At 45.1% G+C, this 22,084-nt stretch overlaps 1 protein-coding gene and 1 pseudogene across 1 annotated transcript; both read left to right on the plus strand.

The window, feature by feature from the left end:
* Nucleotides 1-6,755: 6,755 nt before the first annotated feature.
* On the plus strand, nt 6,756-10,659 carry LOC101773790 (inositol-3-phosphate synthase-like). The gene is given in 10 exon segments (NM_001280847.1): nt 6,756-6,943; nt 7,846-7,914; nt 8,009-8,144; nt 8,624-8,871; nt 9,300-9,526; nt 9,606-9,721; nt 9,822-9,998; nt 10,112-10,300; nt 10,383-10,445; nt 10,540-10,659. Coding segments are annotated over 10 exon segments (1,533 nt in total).
* Nucleotides 10,660-17,214: 6,555 nt separating this feature from the next.
* On the plus strand, nt 17,215-18,264 carry LOC105915198 (annotated as a pseudogene).
* Nucleotides 18,265-22,084: the final 3,820 nt, after the last annotated feature.

The following is a 22,084-nucleotide window of genomic DNA, read 5'->3' on the forward strand; positions in this document are numbered from 1 at the left end:
CCAAACCTAATATGCCTTAGATAATTGAAATAGTTGAGGATAGAGCCATCTCTACTTTCTAGTAGAACTGACTTTGCGAGAGCTGGGAGGGCCCAGCCTCATAGTAGCCAGCACCCACAGAGGAAGGCGGTGATGGTGAGCGATCCTGGTTGTGGTGGTAGGAGCACTTGCACCATGGATCGGTACAAATCAAGTCACCTACGATGTTAACCGCCCAAGGATTTGCATCAACTTCGGATTGAAGATCCTCTACCCTACGCTCGAGGTCAAAGATCTTGCACTTTGAGGTAGTGATGTACTCTTGGTTTGGCTCAGGAAGTGGATGATCGATCCACTTCATATAGCAGCAGTTTTTTCAATTGAGATAAGACTGAACATGATGTTAGTTTGTAGCACGAAAAGCTTAGTAAGAGTAAGGTAGTAATAACATGACTCACCAAGCCATATGGGCATCGAAAGAAACATCGACTTCCATCATCGTAGCCATCAAACAGCTGCACGACGCAAGCCACGCCATGGTGACACATTGGCCACGCATCATGACGGTCGTCATAAGGCCTAAGGCAGTTTGGAGGGGTGTAGTTAGCCCTATCATACAAAGGGAAGTCGTCGAGGGGTGCCTCTTATTCTGTTGGGTTAAAAGAACCTAGCCAAGTGATGATGGGAATAGGAGCATCCCTCCTCTTCCCCTCCTCCCATGACCTCTCCCTCTTCCGGATGCCATTATTTTTCTTCCTACTACTCAGTAGTGTGGAAGGCTACGGGAGAGGGAGGTCCATATAAGGAGTGTTGAGATGGAGATGCACTGTGCCCCTATTTGTTAAGTACCCCGTCGTGTTCAATCATCCTGAAAAAAGTTTAGATATAGGCTTTACAGGTGCAGGGACGTAGGGCTTAGTGTGGAGTCCCATCTGCTTGAGAAGGCTCACGTTTAGGGTCCTTGCATCATTGTGTAGGATTTTGAGTGACGGTTCACGTCAACAATGGATTAGCACTATTTGAGTACTGTACTGGCATCAGAGCCGTATAATGGCAATAGTGTGGAATTTGAGTACTTGAAGCATCGAGATAAAATGTTATCACAGAACAAACAACAATACAATGGCATGTGAGGTGCCCAACATGACAAACGTAAAGAGCACCTTGCATAATATAAAAGGCCTTAGGTAATGTAAATTGGTGGACCACAACTAATGTTCTACTGGATGAACCGGGAAAGTTTCCCCATCCTTACTCTTTTGGAGGAACATTCTCCATCCTGCTTCTTCATGTTCTTCTGTCGCTCTTCTTCCTGGAGGAGTTGTGTCTAACGAGCTTCGAATTCTTCCTCCTACCATTTCAATGCTGCCTTCTCGAGCACCTAACTGCTCGCGCTGCCTCTGCAGTTCATCCTCCTTACCCTTCAAATGGATATGTTGTTGGCGGATACGACGGTCTTGCTCAAGCCAAGCAAGACGTGCCACCTCTCGAGCCTCTTCCAGCCTAGCATAGTATTGGCCTTTGGTCTCTAGCATCACTGGGATTATGCCCACCTCCCCTAAAGGCCTAGTGTCGATCCATTTCATAAATGTGCAAGCCTGCATGTTGATTCGTGATTAGTTATAGGTATCGATATATAGAAAACATGTTTAGAATGTCTATGAACGGATGGACCTTGAGATCATTGTCAATGTCGGGATACTTGAAGTACCTACACTCCTTCTTTCCCCAAGGTAATCGATCCTCCCATACTTGCAACCATGCACAGAAGCCGCGGTGGCATTTGGGGTGCTCATTCCATGGTGGAATCCTATTTTGATCATCCCTCCACGACGAAATTTCTTAGTGGGACAAGCAACCTCACTACACCTACATTCTAAATAACTATATAAAATTATAACTCGAGCATTGCCAATAATATTAATCTTAAATTTATCTAAATAAATCAACAAACTAATTTTACTATAACCAAAATAACTAAGCTAAATCCACTATACCGACAAACTAATATTTGTCTATGTTTCATATGTACACCTAGATTTAATCTAATACTTAACACTACAACATTTATACATCATATCGACTACTACATCTACTAACTACGAGTTAAGATAAACTGCAAGATTTCAAACAATACCTCACCGGCAGAGCTTTGCTTCAATCTCCACCCTCCTCCTCTCCCTCTCTTCTCCCCTCCTCTCCTCTCCTCCCTCCCTTTCTTTCTCTTCTCCCATTTCCTCTCATCCCTCGCTTTCTTTCTCTCCTTCCGAATGAACCAGCGCGCCCCGGCCCCAGCCGTTCTTCGGGTTTTAAAGGGCAGGGCGCCTACCGTCGACTGATCCGACGGGATCTTCCTGCTCCCGCCGTTTGAATCGGCGGAAGGCTGTTACCGCCGCTTCATCTGGCGGTAACCAGCTACTGTCGTTTCATCCGATGCTAACTCCGTGAGCCTCACATCCGCCAGGATTCCACGTGCCGCCCGCCGTCTGAACGGCGGTAAGCAGTTTCCCTCCTGACCTGGCGCCACGGTGTCGCACGTTTGCTGACATGGTGTCACTACGGTGTCGCACGTTTGCTGACATCGCGCCTTGTTTCCATTTTTTTAATTCCTTGCACAAATACCGTCAGCTGAAACGGCTGTAACTTTTCTTACCATCGTAACCGGCAGTAGCTGTTTCATCCGGCGGCATACATCTATATTTGCTAATCTTTTCCTCCGCTATTTATTTCTGCAAAATCGTAAAAAAATAAAAATAAATAAAAATTTCGCGTTCACACTTCTGCATTCGTATGCATCAGTATTTGGTTGTTTTGGGTGAAATCATACTGTACAGTGTACACCTCTACGGTTCCACCACAAGCGCTCCTGGATCGAGACCTGCTCTCACCAAATCAACATGTTGTTTTACACTGAAACAATACCTGCACGGTAGAGCAAAAACGTTACTTGTTTCTCCCTGTGAGGCCCTGACAAATGACAACACTTGCTTAACAGATGAGGTACAGACTACAGACTTTCAAGAACTAGCTAGATGGTGCATGTATTAAGCTCCAATAATCAGAGCCCCCATCATATCGCGTGGCATCACATCCAGAGAAATTTCTAATTCATGCGCTAGCTTTCGCTGGTAGCCACGATCGTGACTGCAGTGATAACAGGTGAATGCGAAAGCCGAAAAAGGGCGAGCGGGGAGACAAAAGTAAAAGATGGGACGAGACGGGCCTGTAGTGGTTGATGATCCTTTTGGTGCCTCCTGTCTTCTCCCAGAATGCATGAACCGGAGGGCGAGGGGGGCGGGCAACGGCGCGGCCACCACGAATTTTGCGAGACGCTCCCAGCCCATCCATGTCAGCAGCTCTTTTCCACACTTTTTTCCTTCCAGTTTGATCGGATCTGCCCATCCTTTTATGTTGGACTACTTTGGGAAGGAACCTCGGCAAATTCCAGAGGATCTCGTCTCCTGGCCGTCAGAAGAATTCAGAAGCTCTCTCGAAATACATTTATAGATTGCACTTGGAGTTTTATCTTCTCGAAGTCTTGGTATGGACTGAACTCTTTGTGGACCTCGTTGCTTCATGCGTGCTTCTTCGGCATCCTTTTTTTTTTCTTTTAACCATCGGATCTTGGTTTCCATGTGTGACAAAATTGGAAATTTGTTTGCAGAAGTGCGTAACCACCAATAACGAACAGTTAAGCCTGAAGGTTTGAAGAAACTTTCATGTTTTCCTTCAATTCATTGGGACACTAGTATTAATATAACGAAGTCATTTATTTCCACTGCAAGGATTAACCCCAACTATAAAAAAGTAATACCACCATGATCCGGTAACGATAGATAGATTGCAGTCCACAACTACTGCGCCCGGGAAAAACACGAACCGGAACGTGACAATCACGCCGCTGATTCTACGAATCACAAGAACCGGTGTGTCACTGTGGCACACCGTAGCAGTGTCGTGCTCTTCCTGAATTTGCAAGCAAGGACAAGAGCCTTCAGGCTTTACATGCAAGGACAAGAGCCTTACATGCAAGGACAAAAAATTCGGGCCACATGGCGCCCCTGCCATCACAAGCCGAGCGGCTCCGTGCCGTGCGGCCGACACCGCACCCAGCCACCCACCACATGTGCCCCGTGCGCACTGCCTACGCGCACAGGCGCCCAGGGCCACTCGTGGGTGCCTGGCGCTCGGCGCCATCGGAGTCAGTGCCGCGCGCTGGGGTCCATGGACCGCTCCTAGGGGCCGCGGGGGAGCCAGGACGAAGCTGTACCGCACAACGGCGCAAGCGGGGCCAGCGCCTGACGGCGTGAGGCGGGCGTTCCAGGAGGTTCCGCCACGCTCGAGACCGCGCGGGGCCCTGGGCACCACGTGACCGCCGCGCAGGAGCTCCACGCCACCAAAAGCGCCACTTGGTGGGGTGGGCTCGCCGAGCGAGCGGTTCTCAGCCACGCACACACGCCGCTTTTGCGCACTGCCCCCCATGGTTGCCTGGAATTTCGGACGTGCGTGCGGGAGTTTACGTCCGGCTCGCGAAAACGATAGATCTCCGATGGAGCGGGCTGCGTCGGCTGCGATTCTGCGAAGATGCGGGATGACCAGGATGTGCTTCCTGGCTCCTGGGGAACAGAACAACGGGTGCTGACTGCTGAGGTTTATATTCTTTTTTCTGTCAAGTTTTTTAAACCTGCACCTGAACTTAAACTCGGTAAGTCCTGATGCAACGCAGAATGGGACGGGCTTTACTGGCCCTAAAACCCTCAAACAGTCGTACTGCCCAACTAATCTAAATTGTCACAACTACCATATCCCTGATATTATAAAACTGTCTAATGTCTAATCCTAATCGTGTAGATTGATATGGGTCTAAAGGTAACCCAACAAGTAAGATTTCTTATAGAAGAACCTACCTACCTGGGTGATCGGATTTTGCTAGATTTATTTTAGAATTTAACTATTCTTTTAGTGGTACCAACGTGTCCGTTGGTGACTTCGTCAATCTCAAAATCTACCAGCTCCATGTGTGCTTGTGTGTACGTGAGCATCTACGTATGTACTATGTTTAAAAAAAATGCGTGTAGGCCTTTAGGCTTTAGCTAGGGTTAGTGTGAAACCATATGTAATCCACATGGACTCTTGATGAGTCATGACATTAAATGCTATTTAGAGCCTATAAAATCATGTCATAAAATCAACATCAATGTGAGACCCCGTTAAAATTAGCCTTATGGCACTCCTAGCCATAACTAGGATAGTTTCTCTAGACCATAGAATGGACGATGAATAACATGGCATGTAAGAAAAAAAAATCTAATGTGTTTGAAAATTTTTAAAAATATATCTAGGTAGAGATAATACATGTTTATCGTTATTATTGGGGTGGCTGATGAGCCAGCTCGACTTGTTATGGCTCATTTGATAACGATATAGTTAACTCAGCTTGTTAAGGTTGACGAGCTAAAAATCAAATTTGGCTCAGTTGACGAGTTAAAAATCAAGTTTGGCTCGATTCGTTCTAAAGTTAGAGCTAGCTCATTTGACTCATGACCCAACATGGTTCAACATTAAAGTTAGGATTAACAATGATATTAAATGATATATGAGAATTTAAGCCTGCTAATAATATCTAAAAATTTAGCTCACAATAATATCATAGAAATCAATAAAATTGAGATAATATAGATATTTGGAGAATCAAAATAGAAAATTTGAGTTAGAAGTTAAATAAAAAAGTTTATTTTAACCAAATAATAGCAATGTAACAGTATTGGTATTGTGATCTTTATCGGCTTAATGAGCCAATCGAATAGCTCATGAGCGGTTCACGAGCTAACTCGTTAAGATAACAAGATGAGATTGAGGACTCGATTCGTTTAAAGGTAGAGCCGGAATGAAACCGAACAAAATTTATGATTAAGCTATGTCACCTCACGAGTCTCGAGTTTTTCTACCTGCTCTAGTATCATTATCAATCGTAATCGTGTCGTACCATACTCATGGTTTGAATTATGATTAAGCTATGTCACCTCACGAGTCTCGAGTTTTTCTACCTGCTCTAGTATCATTATCAATCGTGATCGTGTCGTACCATACTCATGGTTTGAATCCCAGATTTGCATTCGTTGTGGCTTGCGCAATGGTATTCTTTGAAACATCCCTTTTTTCTGTTGCCATGAGCCATGACCATGATTCCATGAATGGCATGTTGCCCGTTTCAACTATGGCATATTGTGGTCCCTACCCAGAGATCCTCTCTACCGCTGGTGAAACAGGAAAATAAGAAGGATGAATATGCAAATTCACACAGCACAAATCATTTTGCTCCTCCATCTTCCTCCCGAACCATCGTCCATCCCGACGGCTCGCCGTCTTTTCTCTCTCACTGTCTCACAGCCTCACAGGCCGCCGCCGGTCGACGCCCCTCCGGCCCTCCCCCCAGTCCCCCCCGTTCCGGTCTCCCGTCTCCGCTGCCTGCGATATTGGCGGACCTCCGGCAACGGCAAGCCCCCGGCGGCTCAAACCGTCTCTCGCGCGCTCCTCCCTCCCGTGGGGTCCGCACTTTCAAGCGGGGCCCGGAATAGCCAGCTACTCGCGTGCAGCCACGTGGCAGTGGCCGTCGAACCGGCTATAAATTCCCCGCCCCGGGCACCCATCCCCGATCACACCCCAGAGCAGCGCAGCCGCCTCCTCCCTCCTTTCGCTCGCGCTACTCTTCGCATTCCATTCCAGGAGAGCAGCGAGCGGGGTAGTGGTCCGATCGAGAGGGGAGGAGAGGCAAGATGTTCATCGAGAGCTTCCGCGTGGAGAGTCCGAACGTGCGGTACGGCCCGTCGGAGATCGAGTCGGAGTACCGGTACGACACGACGGAGCTGGTGCACGAGGGCAAGGACGGCGCCTCCCGATGGGTCGTCCGCCCCAAGTCCGTCAAGTACAACTTCCGGACCAGCACCGCCGTCCCCAAGCTCGGGTACGTACGGACGCATCCCAGCCTCTCGCGCCCCTCCTCGCGCTCGGTCAAATCCTCCGTCGAGATCAGCGAGTCGGCGTTCCCATTTATTGGAATCTTGCTTCGCCTGATGACGACCCGCCGTCGTCGACAGTTACGCACACACTTGCCCGGCCGGATGCGTCGAATCTCCTCGATTTTGAATTTCAGTGGTGCCCTGCGTTTTCCGTTTTTGTTTTCTTTCTCGCCCCTTTTTTTTTCCGGGGGTTATTTTCGTGCGCCGAGACCGCGAGAGGGACATGGCAAAAGGCCAATTGCCTTCCTTGTTAATTTCTCGGTTGGATTTACAGGAGGCCAGCGGAACATTGCCTGGCTATTGTTCAACGTTACCGGCGACCTTTTCTTCTGAACTTGCAATTTAACTGTATTTGGCCTTGTTTAGTTGGCCAATTTGGGAGATGCAAAATCACTGTGCCAGCACTGTAGCACACTGTAGCGTTTCGTTTGTATTTGTGAATTATTGTCCAAATATTGACTAATTAGGCTCAAAAGATTCGTCTCGCAAAGTACAACAAAACTGTGCAATTAATTTTTAATTTCGTCTACATTTAGTACTCCATGCATGTACCGCAAGTTTGATGTGATGGGGAATCTTCTTTTTGCATAGTGTCAAAGTTGGGAGTTGGGGGTAACTAAACATGGCCAAGATCCAGTCCAGCAGGGACGATGAGCAGCAGACAGAGCTCATCACCTAGTATACTACTGGCAAGTGTGCGAAGAAGCCAGATGCTGCCAGAGTGCCAGCTCGAACACTTATGTTTTCTTCCTGTTCTTGTACATGTCTGCTACGTGCAATCGTCCTGTCACAGTGTTAGCCACTTGTCCGACAGATCGATGCTGATTCCTGTTGTGCGGTGGTGCAGGGTGATGCTCGTGGGGTGGGGCGGCAACAACGGGTCCACGCTGACGGCTGGGGTCATCGCCAACAGGGAGTAAGTAGTGCTCGCTCAACATTGCTCCCGTTCCTGCATGTTCCCGTGCCGTTTGCGTGCCATGAAACCTGAACTTGCTGGTCGTGTTTTTCAGGGGGATCTCATGGGCGACCAAGGACAAGGTGCAGCAAGCCAACTACTTCGGCTCCCTCACCCAGGCCTCCACCATCAGGGTCGGCAGCTACAACGGGGAGGAGATCTACGCCCCGTTCAAGAGCCTCCTGCCCATGGTAATCTAATATTGTGTGCAGTCTTGTTTTACTGAAAGCAAACACACATGCAGAACAAGGCATATGCCGTAAGGTGCTAGTTGATGTTATACAATAAACCTGTCTTTTAAGGCCAGTGGTTCTGAAGTGCAAGGAATATTAATCCTTGCATAAACAAATCAAGGTTCTGATTTTCTGAAAGGAACGTTAAACTTTGCATAAAAAAATGAAGGTTCTGATTTTCTGAAAGGAATGTTAAAACTTTGCATAACAAAAGGCAAAGTCTTGCCTAAAAAGGTGTTGAAAAAGTAAGACTCTGGCATATTGTGATCCTACTTGTGCAAGTCAAAAGGCTGTGGGTCAGTTGAAAGGTTCCAGCATTTTTGGACCGTAAAATGGTAGCAGTGTTCATTAGTCCTGCAACATTGATGTCACTGATTGGCCGCAAATTTGCAAAAGTTGTCCCTTCCTGTCATGTGTTAAGCTGATCTGGTTTACAGGTGAACCCTGATGACATTGTGTTCGGAGGCTGGGACATCAGCAACATGAACCTGGCTGATTCCATGACCAGGGCCAAGGTGCTGGACATCGACCTGCAGAAGCAGCTCAGGCCTTACATGGAGTCCATGGTGCCACTTCCGGGCATCTATGATCCGGACTTCATTGCAGCTAACCAGGGTTCTCGCGCCAACAATGTCATCAAGGGCACCAAGAAAGAGCAGGTTGACCAGATCATCAAGGACATCAGGTATACATACATGAATGATAATGTGCCTCTGCATAATTAAAAAAGTGAATTACACTCAGGTGAACATAAAACAAAGGAACAATACTACAAAATTCGTGCATGTGAACCATGATAGGCACTCTGCTTATCACAGAACGTATTTTTTTTAACTGATGCAATAAAAGTTTCTATGGGGTGCGTGCTAAAAAATGTGTCAATAGTACAGTCTCAAGTAGTGTCATTTGTATATGAACTATACAGCAGTCACTGACAATTCCATGAGGACTCGGAGAGTTGAAAATACTGTCAATATTAGCAGTTTATCATAGTTAATGATGTTATTTGGTAGGTATGGTTTGAGGATCCAGATTAACATGGCTGAAGCAACATGGTTTACTAGTATAAGTAATCCCTTACAAAAACTATGGCTTATGTGGCTAATTAAACAGGGAGTTCAAGGAGAAGAACAAGGTGGACAAGATAGTTGTGCTGTGGACTGCAAACACTGAAAGGTACAGCAATGTCTGTGCTGGTCTCAACGACACCGTGGAGAACCTCCTGGCATCTGTAGACAAGAACGAGGCAGAGATCTCACCATCGACGTTGTATGCCATTGCCTGTGTCATGGAGGGTGTACCATTCATCAATGGAAGCCCCCAGAACACCTTTGTGCCTGGTGAGTAGTCTGCTGCGTGCAAAGTTTTCTATGGCGTCTCATTTCTGTTTCATGGCTGATACAAGTTACTTGTACGCAGGCCTGATTGACCTTGCTATCAAAAACAACTGCTTGATTGGTGGTGATGATTTCAAGAGTGGACAGACCAAGATGAAGTCTGTTTTGGTTGATTTCCTTGTTGGTGCTGGAATAAAGGTACAAATTATCAGAGAAACCATATTTCTCTTACATTAAATTGACGAAATATTATCGGGAAATGCCATCCTAAAAATAATTTTTGTTTATGCTCCTGCAGCCCACCTCAATTGTGAGCTACAACCACTTGGGAAACAACGATGGCATGAACCTGTCAGCCCCTCAAACATTCCGCTCCAAGGAGATCTCCAAGAGCAATGTGGTGGATGACATGGTCTCGAGCAACGCTATCCTTTATGAGCCCGGCGAGCATCCTGATCACGTTGTCGTGATCAAGGTCTGTCATCTAACCTTCCACCTTGTGCAAAGTGCCAGAGTGCAGACCCCACAACTATCAAATAGTATCAAATAATTTAGATTTGTTCTGAAACTTGACACTCCTTGTTGCAGTATGTGCCCTACGTCGGGGACAGCAAGAGAGCCATGGATGAGTACACCTCTGAGATCTTCATGGGCGGCAAGAACACCATCGTGCTGCACAACACCTGCGAGGACTCGCTCCTCGCTGCACCAATCATACTTGATCTGGTGCTCCTGGCTGAGCTCAGCACCAGGATCCAGCTGAAAGCTGAGGGAGAGGTAAGAGGTCACAGACTGAATGACCCCGTGCCAAGTGCTCCAGCACTGCAACACCATCTGATCATCGTTTCCTCTGGTGCAGGAGAAGTTCCACTCCTTCCACCCAGTGGCCACCATCCTGAGCTACCTCACCAAGGCGCCCCTGGTAAGCTCTCAGTCTCACGCGTTCTGGCATCATTCAATTGCATTTAGCTCCAATAATCCAGGCCCTGATCGTCTTGCACAAACTGAACAAACAGGTTCCCCCCGGCACACCGGTGGTGAACGCTCTGGCGAAGCAGAGGGCGATGCTGGAGAACATCATGAGGGCCTGCGTCGGGCTGGCCCCCGAGAACAACATGATCCTGGAGTACAAATGAGCGCTGCGGGCTACTGGAAGCCTGGAAGGGAACAAGAAAGGCGAGACTAGCTGTGGGGCTGTGTGTGGCGTCTCGTGTTTCTTTTTTTTAGTTTTTTCCGGTCATTGTTGTACACTTTTGTATGGGTTCTTCAGGCTCGTAACTATCAGGGCTCTGCTATTAGCGGCATGAAGCCTGTAATTGTATCGTATGGTAATGTGATCGAGGGTGCTAGTTCCCCTCTGTATTCCTAAGACCACTTTGCTTCCTTAGGCTTATATGTGGCCAGACGGGCCGCTCGGCACGGCACTCGCACGGGCACTATCTGGCACGGCCCTACACGGCACAACACTGTATGATAGCTTAGTCGTGCCGTGCCGTGTAGTGCCGTCGTGCCTAACTGTTGCACGGCACTAACAGGTAGTTAGCGTGCCGTGCCGCCGTGCCCTATGCCGCCGTGCCTAATTGTCGGCATAGGCATGGCATTAACAGGTAGTTAGCGTGCCCTGTGGCCGTGCCACAGGGCACGGCGGCACTGCAGTGCCCGTGCTGACCCTAGCACTAAGTGTGTCTACCACTCTTTTTACACAGAATTACAAGTACAATTCAGAAATAATGAGATTCACACGCAATTAGAACTTTATCTTGCTGTATTCACAAACATAAAGTATTCACAAGCAATTTAGAATTGAGGTTACAAAATCACAACACACAGTCACACAGACAGTCACAGAGATAACAAAATAATATTTTATTGGGAGCTTTAGTGCAATGGCTGCCTCATTAAAAACCTATCTAGGTAAAACTCACCCCTGTGAGAAACCCTAGACAGAAAAAAAGAGTGCAGCCCAGCTCCAATTATAAAGTTCATCACAGTCCAGTACTTAATATTACAGTCCCATTACATAAATGATAACTAATCAAGATAAAGCTCTTCAAAAGCTTCTTCAAGTTCCTTGTCCTCCACCATGTGTTGCAGCCTGCAGCCTCCCAGTCTTTGATGCATGTGAGCATCTCCACCATGTCAGGCTTTAGCTTCCTCCGCCGCTCCTCGATGATCCTGCCAGTCATACTAAAAGTGGATTCTGAAGATATGGTTGAAACAGAAACAGTTAATATATCCTTGGCCATGGTTGACAACACTGGATATGTGAGTTTGTGCTGATACCACCAGTTCAAGATGTTAAAATCATCTTCTAAATGGTTCACTGTGTCATAGTCCAAGTAAGAAACAAGTTCAGAAACATTACCACCTAAAGAACTTGCAGCCTGCAGAAGGGCAGTTGCGGATGTATCTCTAGCCATGCTTAGAGTAGCAGCTAGAGTATGCATGCCACAAGCAGAACCATCATCATCATCATCATAAATTTCATCCCAAGCAGACTTTTTCTTACCAGATAGGTTAGGAGGTACAGTCCTCCTCAACCTAACACCTCCATATTTCTCCTTATACTTGTTGTAGACATCAGTAAGTCAAGCTCTAGTGCTAACCTGGTAAGCACTGTAATTTGTACTGGTAAGGGTACCCAACCTCCTAAGCACTCTATTGAAACCTTTCATTTTAGCTCTAGGGTCCAGGATGAATGCAAAAGAATAAAGCAAAGGTATGTCCCTCCAGTATTTGTTATACTTGTCCATCATAGGTTGAACCACATGTCTAATGTGAGTATTATTAGCATAATTCTTTAAGTGCATAGCAATCTTAACAAGATAATTAATCATAAGTGGAGATGTAGGATAGTACACACCAGACAATGCAACTATAACATCATAAAACAGTTCAAGAAATCTTAGCACCTTTTCTGCCATAGCCCAATTATCATCAGTTAAAAGCAACCGATCACCTTCAGCCCTAGGATATTGAGCAATGATGAAAGTTGTGAATGGGATCTTGTGAGGAAACAAATGCTTAAGCATTAGATATGTAGAATTCTACCTAACTTCCATGTCTAGCTGAAACTTTCTAGGCCTAACACCAGTGGCAATGCAATAACTTTTATATGCAGCAATTCTCTGATTAGATGAGTTTAAGAAAGATATTGCAATTCTAAATTTCTCAATCAATGGCTTAAGAGCAGTTAGAGCCTCCTTAACAATCAGATTGATAATATGGCATGCACAACACTGATGCAACAACAAAGAATTAACTGAATGTGCATTGTCATCCTTATCATCTTCCACAACTTCAATACCAAGATATTTAGAAAGAACATGTCTAAGTTTTTGCATGGCTGAAACATTAGATGATGCATTGTCCAAAGTAACAGCAAAAACTTTTTCAGTCAAACAATAGTCATCAAGCACAGATGCAACACGATCAACAATATTTTGACCATTGTGTGAACAATCAATCAGCCTAAGACCAAGCACTCTCTTCTTTAGTTGCCAATTAGAGTTTATGTAGTGAGCAACAACACTGAGGTAGTCCTCTTTGGTATTACCAGACATAATATAAGAGGTTAGACACACACAATTAACACCAGCAGATTTCACAATCTCAACAAGCTTAGCCTTACAATCATTGAAGTATTTTAGCATGTCTCTAGTGGTGGTTTGCCTAGATACTGCAACAAATTTAGGATTATGAGCAGTTCTAATGTAATCTTCAAATGCATAAGATTCACCCAAAGAGACAGGAACATCAAGCCTAGCAAGCAGTCTAACAAGTTGAGTACGGGCAACTATAGGATAGTACTCCCAATTACGAATACTACCATCAGGATTAAAAGAGATTTGTTACTGAGACATGCGAGTTTTCTCATGCCTTCTAGGGCATTTATCCCTATGGCGGGTGAGGTGACCAGTGCGACCACTAGAGCGCCCAGAGTACTCCTCAGAGCAATGGATGCATACCTTACCTTCTTACCATTCACCATTTTGAATAGCTTCTTGAAATCAAGCCACACGGTCGAGGTAGAGGGGCGTGAGCGCTTACCGTTACTCTCTTCCCCGTCCCCGTCCACTTCTTGGTCATCGCAGGGCTCGAGGACGATGGGAGCTTGAGCCACACGATTGAAGAGCTCCGCGGCGTCCTCGCGCATGTCATCCTCGTCATCATCTCTGACCAACCTACAAAGCCGCCTCTCTTGGTTTGACCCACCCTGAACCGTCTCGTTGTCGTCGGATCTGCCCACCGTCACACGCCCGCGCCCCGGTTCCTCAACGGCTACACAAAAACAAGAGTTAGGGTTAGGGATAAGGGATCGATTGAGCAAGGGTTAGGGTTAGGGTTTCCTACCTTGATAGCGTGTGTGCGGCCAAGGGCGCGTTTGGTTCCTCGTATATACCTCGGCCTGGCCCTTGGGATGCAATTTCCGAGTGATTGGATGCCTGGATGGGGTCCTGGGCGTGGCCCTCGGCGTGCAAACCACTCCCCCGAGCCTGGCTGCCGAGAAACAAAAATGGATTCCGTTTCTTGGCGGCTTGACTCGTGCGGGACGCGAGCGAGCACTCGGTGACTAGAAAAATTGGCTCTTCGGATGCAGGCGGGAGATGCTGGCACCCACACGGGAAGCTAGGGTTACCGCTGCCCCTTTCGCGCCATCCATCCGCGTTATATCCTCACCACCGCTGCCCCTCTCCCCATTCTCTTTCCTCGCACTCGCCCTCTGGCTCTCCGCTCTGAGCTCTCCCACTTCCTCGTGTCTCCCTCTTCCTGCTCGTCCATATCCGACTGGTGCTAGCAGGTCATGCATCTTCTCTTCCTCGTGCTCCAGATCCATGGTGTTTGAGGCTCGATTCAATCGATGGCTGACCTTTCTCTTCTCCCTCTTTTCATTTTCTGCAGGTTTGAGGTTCGATTCGTTGGGGTTTCGTGGCAAAGAGAGAAGGTAACCTGTAATCCCTCACAGATATGGTGTTGCTCCCTTTCCCCTATCAGTTTTTTTGGGTCCTAATGTTTTGAGCATTTGTAGGGTCCGATCTGTGCTGGTGATTTCGTCGGAGGTAAAAAGGTAAGTTTTTTTCTTTTAGGGTTTCGATCTGTTCTTGTTTCCCCCGGTTGGATCTTCCATGTTGTGATACTAATCTCTTTCCCTCGTGTGCAGATATGCCTTTATCTTGCCTTACCTGTTGAACTCTAAAAAGCCCTCCAACTTTGTTTGCAAGGAGCTAGCGGTAACGATTTTTCCAGTGAGCCTATGTCATTAGCCGATGATGGTTGCTTACTTACTCTGAAAACTGAGCACATATTCTTAGCCGATGATGAATGCTTATTTACTTTCAAAAGTGAGCACATGTTCTTGGCCGATGATATTACTTTATAAATATGAAAACTGAGCACATGTTCTTAGCCGATGATGAATGCTTATTTACTTTCAAAAGTGAGCACATGTTCTTGGCCGATGATATTACTTTATAAATATGAAAACTGAGCACATGTCCTTAGCCAATGATGCATTCTTATTACATTGAATTAGCTATATCTGAGCACTTGTGCATTAGATGATGATGCATATTTTTTTCCCTAACCCACTTGTTGAATGCTGAAAATGATCTGTTGTTTTACTGAGACATGCTTTGCATTTTGTAATTGCAATAGATGAACCCTATCGAGCAAAGACGCATGCTTGTGATAAAAGCTGCTGCTTTTGTGTCGGTCATCTATGCATACTTCATGAGTAGGCTGAGAGTGGCACGTAATTCACAGACTCGGATCATATATACCCCAATGAGTGCCATGGATGAGGAACGCCAAGCCAACCTGAACAAAATTTTTAATTGTAATGACATAGAATGTGTGAACATGTTGCGTATGCGTAGAGCTCCCCTTTTCAACCTGTGTAACCTGCTTAGGGATAGAAACTTACTACGAGACACAATAAATAGTATTGTGGAGAAACAAGTAGCAATGTTTCTCCATGTTGTGGGACACAACCAGAGATTTAGAGTAATCCACCAAACATTTTGGAGGTCCATGGAAACAGTCAGTAGGTATTTCAGAGAGGTCTTGCATACTATTGGTGAGCTTAGGGGAGAGATGATAAGGCCACCATCAACTGAGAGGCACTTAAAATGAGAACAAGCCCAAGGTGGTATCCTTATTTTAAGTTAATTAAATGAATCTAAGGTTTAACTCTACCTAACTGCAGTCCTGACCAAACTTTAATCACAAGTCTTGCTACAATGTAGGACTGTATTGGTACAATAGATGGTACTCATGTTCATGCTAGAGTACCAGCAAAGATATCTGCAGCATTCAAGGGTAGGAAGCACTATCCTACTCAAAATGTGCTTGCTGCAGTTGACTTTGATCTGAGGTTCACCTATGTATTAGCTGGATGAGAGGGATCTGCACATGATGCCTTCAGTTTAGCTGATGCTCTAGAGAGGGATGATGGGTTAAGGGTTCCTCCAGGTACTTGTAACAGAAATTTTTAGGCAAACGACAAATGGGATTTCACATAACCAATACAACTGATTCTTGGCTACCTAATTAATTATTTAGGTAAATTCTACCTAGTGGACGCTGGCTATGCATGTCGTCCTGGATTTGTGCCCCCTTACCGAGGCACTAGATACCACTTGAAAGAATATGGTGGAAGAAATTATCCTACCAATAAGAAAGAGTTGTTCAACTTGAGGCATTCAAGCCTAAGGGTCACAATTGAGAGGGCGTTTGATGCTTTAAAGAATCGATTCCATATTCTAGACAACAATCCCTACCATCCATTCAAGACACAAGTCAAATTAGTTCTTGCATGTTGTATTCTTCATAATTGGATAATTGGCCATGGTCAAGATGAGGTTTTTCCTAATGAAGCAACATGGGAACCTAATTCTAGTAGTACTGCACCTGCTGATGGTACTTAGATAGATGACAATGTAGCTTGGGGTACTAGAAGGAATGAAATTGCAAATGATATGTGGAACAATAGGGGCACCTCTCATGTGTAGAGCTTGCTGTTTGTGTGCAATGATCAACTGTTGTTCTGTTAGCTGAGCCTATGCACTTGTGCAATGATGATGTAATAATTTGTTGTATGAACAACTAGACGGAGGCTATGGACATGTGCAATGATCATTTCATCCTCTATTCCTGTTAACTTCACTGAGGCTAAGTACATGTGCAATAATAATTTATTCCTCTATTCCTTTTACCTTCAAGAGGCTAAGTACATGTGCAATGATCATTTCATCCTCTATTGCTTTTAACTTCACTAAGGCTAAGTACATGTGCAATGATAATTTATTCCACTATTTCTTTTAACTTCACTGAGGCTAAGTACAGGTGCAATGATAATTTATTCCTCTATTCCTTTTACCATGACTGAGGCTAAGTACATTTGCAATGATAAACATGCATGAATTAGTGCAATGATGATAAACATGCATGAATTAAATTCAGCTTTATCTGATCATATGGCAATGGGTTTGTGCAATGATGATGAACATGCATGAATTAAATTCTTTTTTGTCTGATCATATGGCAATGGGTTTGTGCAATGATGATAAACATGCATGAATTAAATTCTATTTTGTCTGATCATATGGCAATAGGTTTGTGCAATGATGTTAAGCATGCATTTCATTTTCTTAATCTGAAACTGGTGCAATGTATGACTGACTTCACTAGGGATGGTTGAGGAGGTTGGTAGGATTGATCTGGTGGTGGCTGGTGAGGTTGTCTAGGTCGGTGGGGATGGTCAGCAAGTGCAGGCTGGTGCTGAGCAGCGCCCTAGGGGTGCTATGCGCTGGACTAGTGCCATGTTTTCCTTTGTCCTGCGCCGTATGTGCCAGTTGATTGAAAGTGGTGTTAGAACAGACAAGGGCTTCAAGGAGGTGCACCTCAACTAAGTTGCCAAGTACCTGCAGGAGTTTAGTGGCAATGATGTGACTAGTACTCAAGTGTATAACTACTTGAGGAAGTGGAGACAGAGATGGATGAGGGTGTCCAAGCTTAGGGAACTCAGTGGTGCCCTCTGGGTTGAGGAGACGTGCATGATTAGCCTTAATGAGGAGCACTATAAGGGACACATCAAGGTGTGTGGGATGTCTAGATCTTTCTTACCATATTCTTATCCCGATCCTTTAGTTTTATTTCTAACTAATCATACACACTAAAATTAGGCACACCCTAAGGACGCTGAGTTTTTGAACAAACACATTGAGAACTACAAGGAGATGATGATCACTTTTGGAAATGGTTAGACCATTGGCAAGTATGCTATGGGTTCTAATGAGACTCTAGGTAGCTCGTATGACTTTACAGATGGCTCAATCAAGACTAAACCATATGATGAGGAGAAGGCAGCCAAGTGCATTGATGATATTGCTAAGGTCTTTGGAGAAGCACCCAAGGATACAAAGGAGGTCACTAGTGGTTTTGATCCTAGAAATAAGAGGAAGAGGTCTGTCCTCACTGAGGAGAATCATGTGGTGATGACCAGTATGATTGAGGCAGTGAGGGATGTTGCTTCTGCTATTCGTGAGACCAAGGTTGAGGTGTTGAACCTTGATCTGTATAGTGCAGTGATGTACATGCCAGGGTTCAGTGAGGAGGCTCTAATATGTGCTTTCTCCCATCTGGTTGACAACAAGGCTCAGGGTGATGCTTTTGTCAACATGATTGAGAACCACCGTGTCCTTGGGCTAAGGACATGGCTTGCCAAGAATTACTACCTGTAGATATATCTACATGCTTGCTGCTTGATTTGTCTTTTGTGGAGTGAAGCTACCATCTTGCTGCTTCCTCCTTTTGTGTAGTGACTTCTTTTGTGCAGGATAGAGCTGACTGGAGCTTCCAACACTATGCTCCATTTCTTTTGGTTTCAGACAGCATGCTTATCTCTGTAGGTACTTACCTTATGGCTAGTTAGTATGGTTAGGTTGTGGTCTGAGAGAGGCACAAACTGTGGTTGTGGGTTAAGGTGCCAGTAGCACATGCATTAGCTCTGTGATGATGTATTTAATCAGTCAGTTACATTGCCTATGATGTCATGGACACTTGGTCATGGTTCCAGTTATGGCCATGGATTTATTTCATGAACATTCATCCATTACCTTCTGTTGATTCAGTCAGTTACATTGCCTATGAAGTCCTTATTCATCCATGCATGATCTTGTTTTCCCTCGCGAAGCGCAAATAGTATTGCTGCGTAATTTCCACCTAAAGGAGGTATGAAACATGTGTTTTAGGACCACCCTTTAAGAAGCTCTAGGAAAATCTTGAGGAGGTATGAAACCTGTATTTCGGAGCACCCTTTGAGAAGTTTCAAAAAATTCTTGGAGTTGACTCCTAGGTCCATCTTTTTTCTAAAGTTGGTTGTTGGAGCTGGACGTGTTTGGCAAGATGAGTTACGGTTGGCATTAGGATAATGGCGTTTATGACGTGCTGCTTTCTAGTGTTTTGGCGAATAATATCAATTTATAGGAATGCTTATAATAATGATCACAATAGTTATATGACCTTGGAGAAGTGTCAGCCCATGTATAATAAGGGTGTTTTCCAGAAAACCTAGTCTTTGCTGAAGCCGCAGAAAACCCGTAAAGGGCTGGATATCCAGCTCCATCTGAGCTGACAAAGTAGACCTAGAGCAATGTGTTGGCTCCAGGGTATTAGTCATCCTGGAACTACAATTAAGGGCAAGTACATTGCTACACGTCAGCAGTCTTATAGATCGTCTCATGCAATGCCACGTAGGATTTTTGATGATGTGGAAGAGAGGGTGATGAGAGAGAAAGAGGTCGTTGTTTCGCGAAACAAACGCCTCATAGGCTAGATTTTAGGACTACGAGATGACTATTCTACCATTGTATGAGTTGTGGTTGCATGCAACTCATCATATTTCTTTTTTTTTCTATGCACAAATTAAGGGAATAGAATTACTATGAGACAACTTAGGGCAAGTACATTGCTACACGTCAGCGGTCTCATAGGTCGTCTCATGCAGTGCCACGTAAGATTTTTGATGATGTGGAGGAGAGAGAGCGAGGAGAGAGAAAGAGGTCGTTGCTTCGCGAAACAACCACCTCATGAGCTAAATTGTAGGACTACGAGATAACTTAACAATCATTGTACGAGTTATTATTGCCATGCAACTCATAATATTTTATTTTTCTTATGCACAGATTAAGGAATTATATACCACTACCACACAACTTATAGGACAACCCATTGTACAGGTTGCCTGTTAAATCGTCTCAAGATTACGTGTCAATGCATGAGACCGCCTATTAGACGACACCAATGTACTTACCCTTAAAAAGATAACCTATTATACAAGTTTTTTAAGTCATCTCATGATTACGTGTCAATGCATGAGACCGCCTATTAGACGACACTAATGTAATTGCCGTGAGTGCTATCTATTTTTTATTTATTATTTTGGCTGCGGTTAACGTGGATAACCGTTCAAACCTTTCTGGAGTTACTACTTCAGAAAAGGGCACCTTAAGATAATAGCGTCAGCGCTGAGTAAGTATTCTCAATTTTAATATATAATGCTTAGGATAAGTAATTAGTTCGTTTCTAGAATAATAAGCTTGTTCCAACTTCTAAGTTTGCCATTCTATATGCAAAACAGTTTGTTAGTATCTTAATTTTTCCACAAGGAAATATCTTAATTGATCTACAATCATGTATTTGAGCTGTATATGCTGTTAAATTTCTAGTTTTTTTACTCGTTATGACATCCCGTTGCAATGCCCATATCACCGAAGGCTTGTCTCTATAGCTGCCGAGCCGGGGCGTTGCCAGCGAAAGCTAAACTTTAAAAAAAAAATAAGCCAGCCTAAGCATGTTCAAACAATTAATTTCATTTACTATTTTACTACAGAAGAATGAAAAACAATATGCCAGCCCAAGCATGTTCAAACAATTGATTTCATTTACTTTTCTACTGTAAAAGAACGGAAAACCTGAGCCTGGTTCGAAAACTCGACCAAACAACACCTAAGGGATGATTGTGGGTATATTTTTTTGACCAAAATAAACCATGCATTTCCCAGCTCGGCCTAAGCTTGGACCGGCCCGCAAAATGTTCAGATGTACTTGTTTCTCTATACTTCAAATTGAATATTTTAATAAAAGAAATTTTGAAAAATCTAGAATTCCAATATTTTTTTCTTATTCTTATTTTGTTTTTAATTCCTTTATAGAGAATAAGAGTAGGTTTGGTGAATAGGAGAAAAATTGAACATCGTGGCGGATCTACGCCTAGGGTCTGGACCATGTGGCCTAGTAACATCCATTACACGCAACAATAGCCCAGTCCAAAGACTGGGCAACACACACACCATTCCCCGTGAGGGCCCTGACGCCGCCTACCCGCCTGGTGCCGCCATCTTGTGCCTAGTGTCGTCGTCGGTACCGTGTTTTTTTAGCCCTTTTTTCTTAAAGATCCTCACAAATACGTCCCTGACGGAACCATTTCAAAATCTGGACCCTTAGCTTCACGCCATCCACGCTGGCGCCAAGCTTACATGTCTCGGCGCCAGCCATCCTGACGTCAAGGTCCATACGCAGCTGCTGATGCGTATGCCGACGTGACGGGCGTCGTGAATCTTGGCGCCAAGCTTGGCGCCGTAGATCTTGTCGTCGAGCAATTTACCCCATACTAGTTTCGAACGAAACAAGTATAATTATTCCGAAAAGTGTGCAACAAACTATGTTGTGGTTCAACTGGTTAGGACGTGGACTTCTTATCCCAAAGACCTAAGTTCAAACCCACATCCTAACAAGTTGAACCGTAGCGTAGTTTGTTGCACACTCCTCGGAATAATTATATTTGTTTCGTTCGAAACGCCAAGAGGGGTAAATTGCTCGATGCCAAGGTCTACGGCGAAACTTGGCACCAAGATCCACGGCGTCAAGGCTTGGCGCCACGATGGATGGCGCCAAGCCCCCGCCACGTCGGCATCTGCGTCATCAGGTGCGCATGGACCTTGACGTCAGGATGGCTGGCGCCGAGACATGTAAGCTTGGCGTCAGCGTGGATGACGCCAAGCTAAAGGTCCAGATTTTGAAATGGTTCCGCCCGGGACGTATTTGTGAGAATCTTAAAAAAAAGGAAAAAAATAAAAAAAATACGGTCGTCGGTACGCCGCCCGCTGGAGAGCCCTCGTTGGAGGCAACCGCACGCTGATTATGCCACTACGGGGGCGTTTTCTCTCGGTGACTTATTTTTAGCACGTGTCACATCGAATGTTTAGATACTAATTAGGAGTATTAAACGTAGACTATTTACAAAACTAATTATATAAGTGGAGGCTAAACGGCGAGACGAATCTATTAATCCGAATTAATCCAATAGATCGCGTCTGACCAAAAGAGCCGCAGCTTATGTAATTCGAACTGCAAATATGACTCCAGGTAGCTCTCGTAAGAGGGATCATATTCATGCGAATATGACACAAACTAGTTGTCGCCCGAGGCGCCCCCGCGGTGCCCGAAAGACGCGCAAGTAACGCTACGTAAGTTTCACGGCGTTGATGGTTAGAGGTGGAT

This window comes from Setaria italica, chromosome IX, assembly GCF_000263155.2.
Source record: "Setaria italica strain Yugu1 chromosome IX, Setaria_italica_v2.0, whole genome shotgun sequence".
Lineage (NCBI taxonomy): Eukaryota > Viridiplantae > Streptophyta > Magnoliopsida > Poales > Poaceae > Setaria > Setaria italica.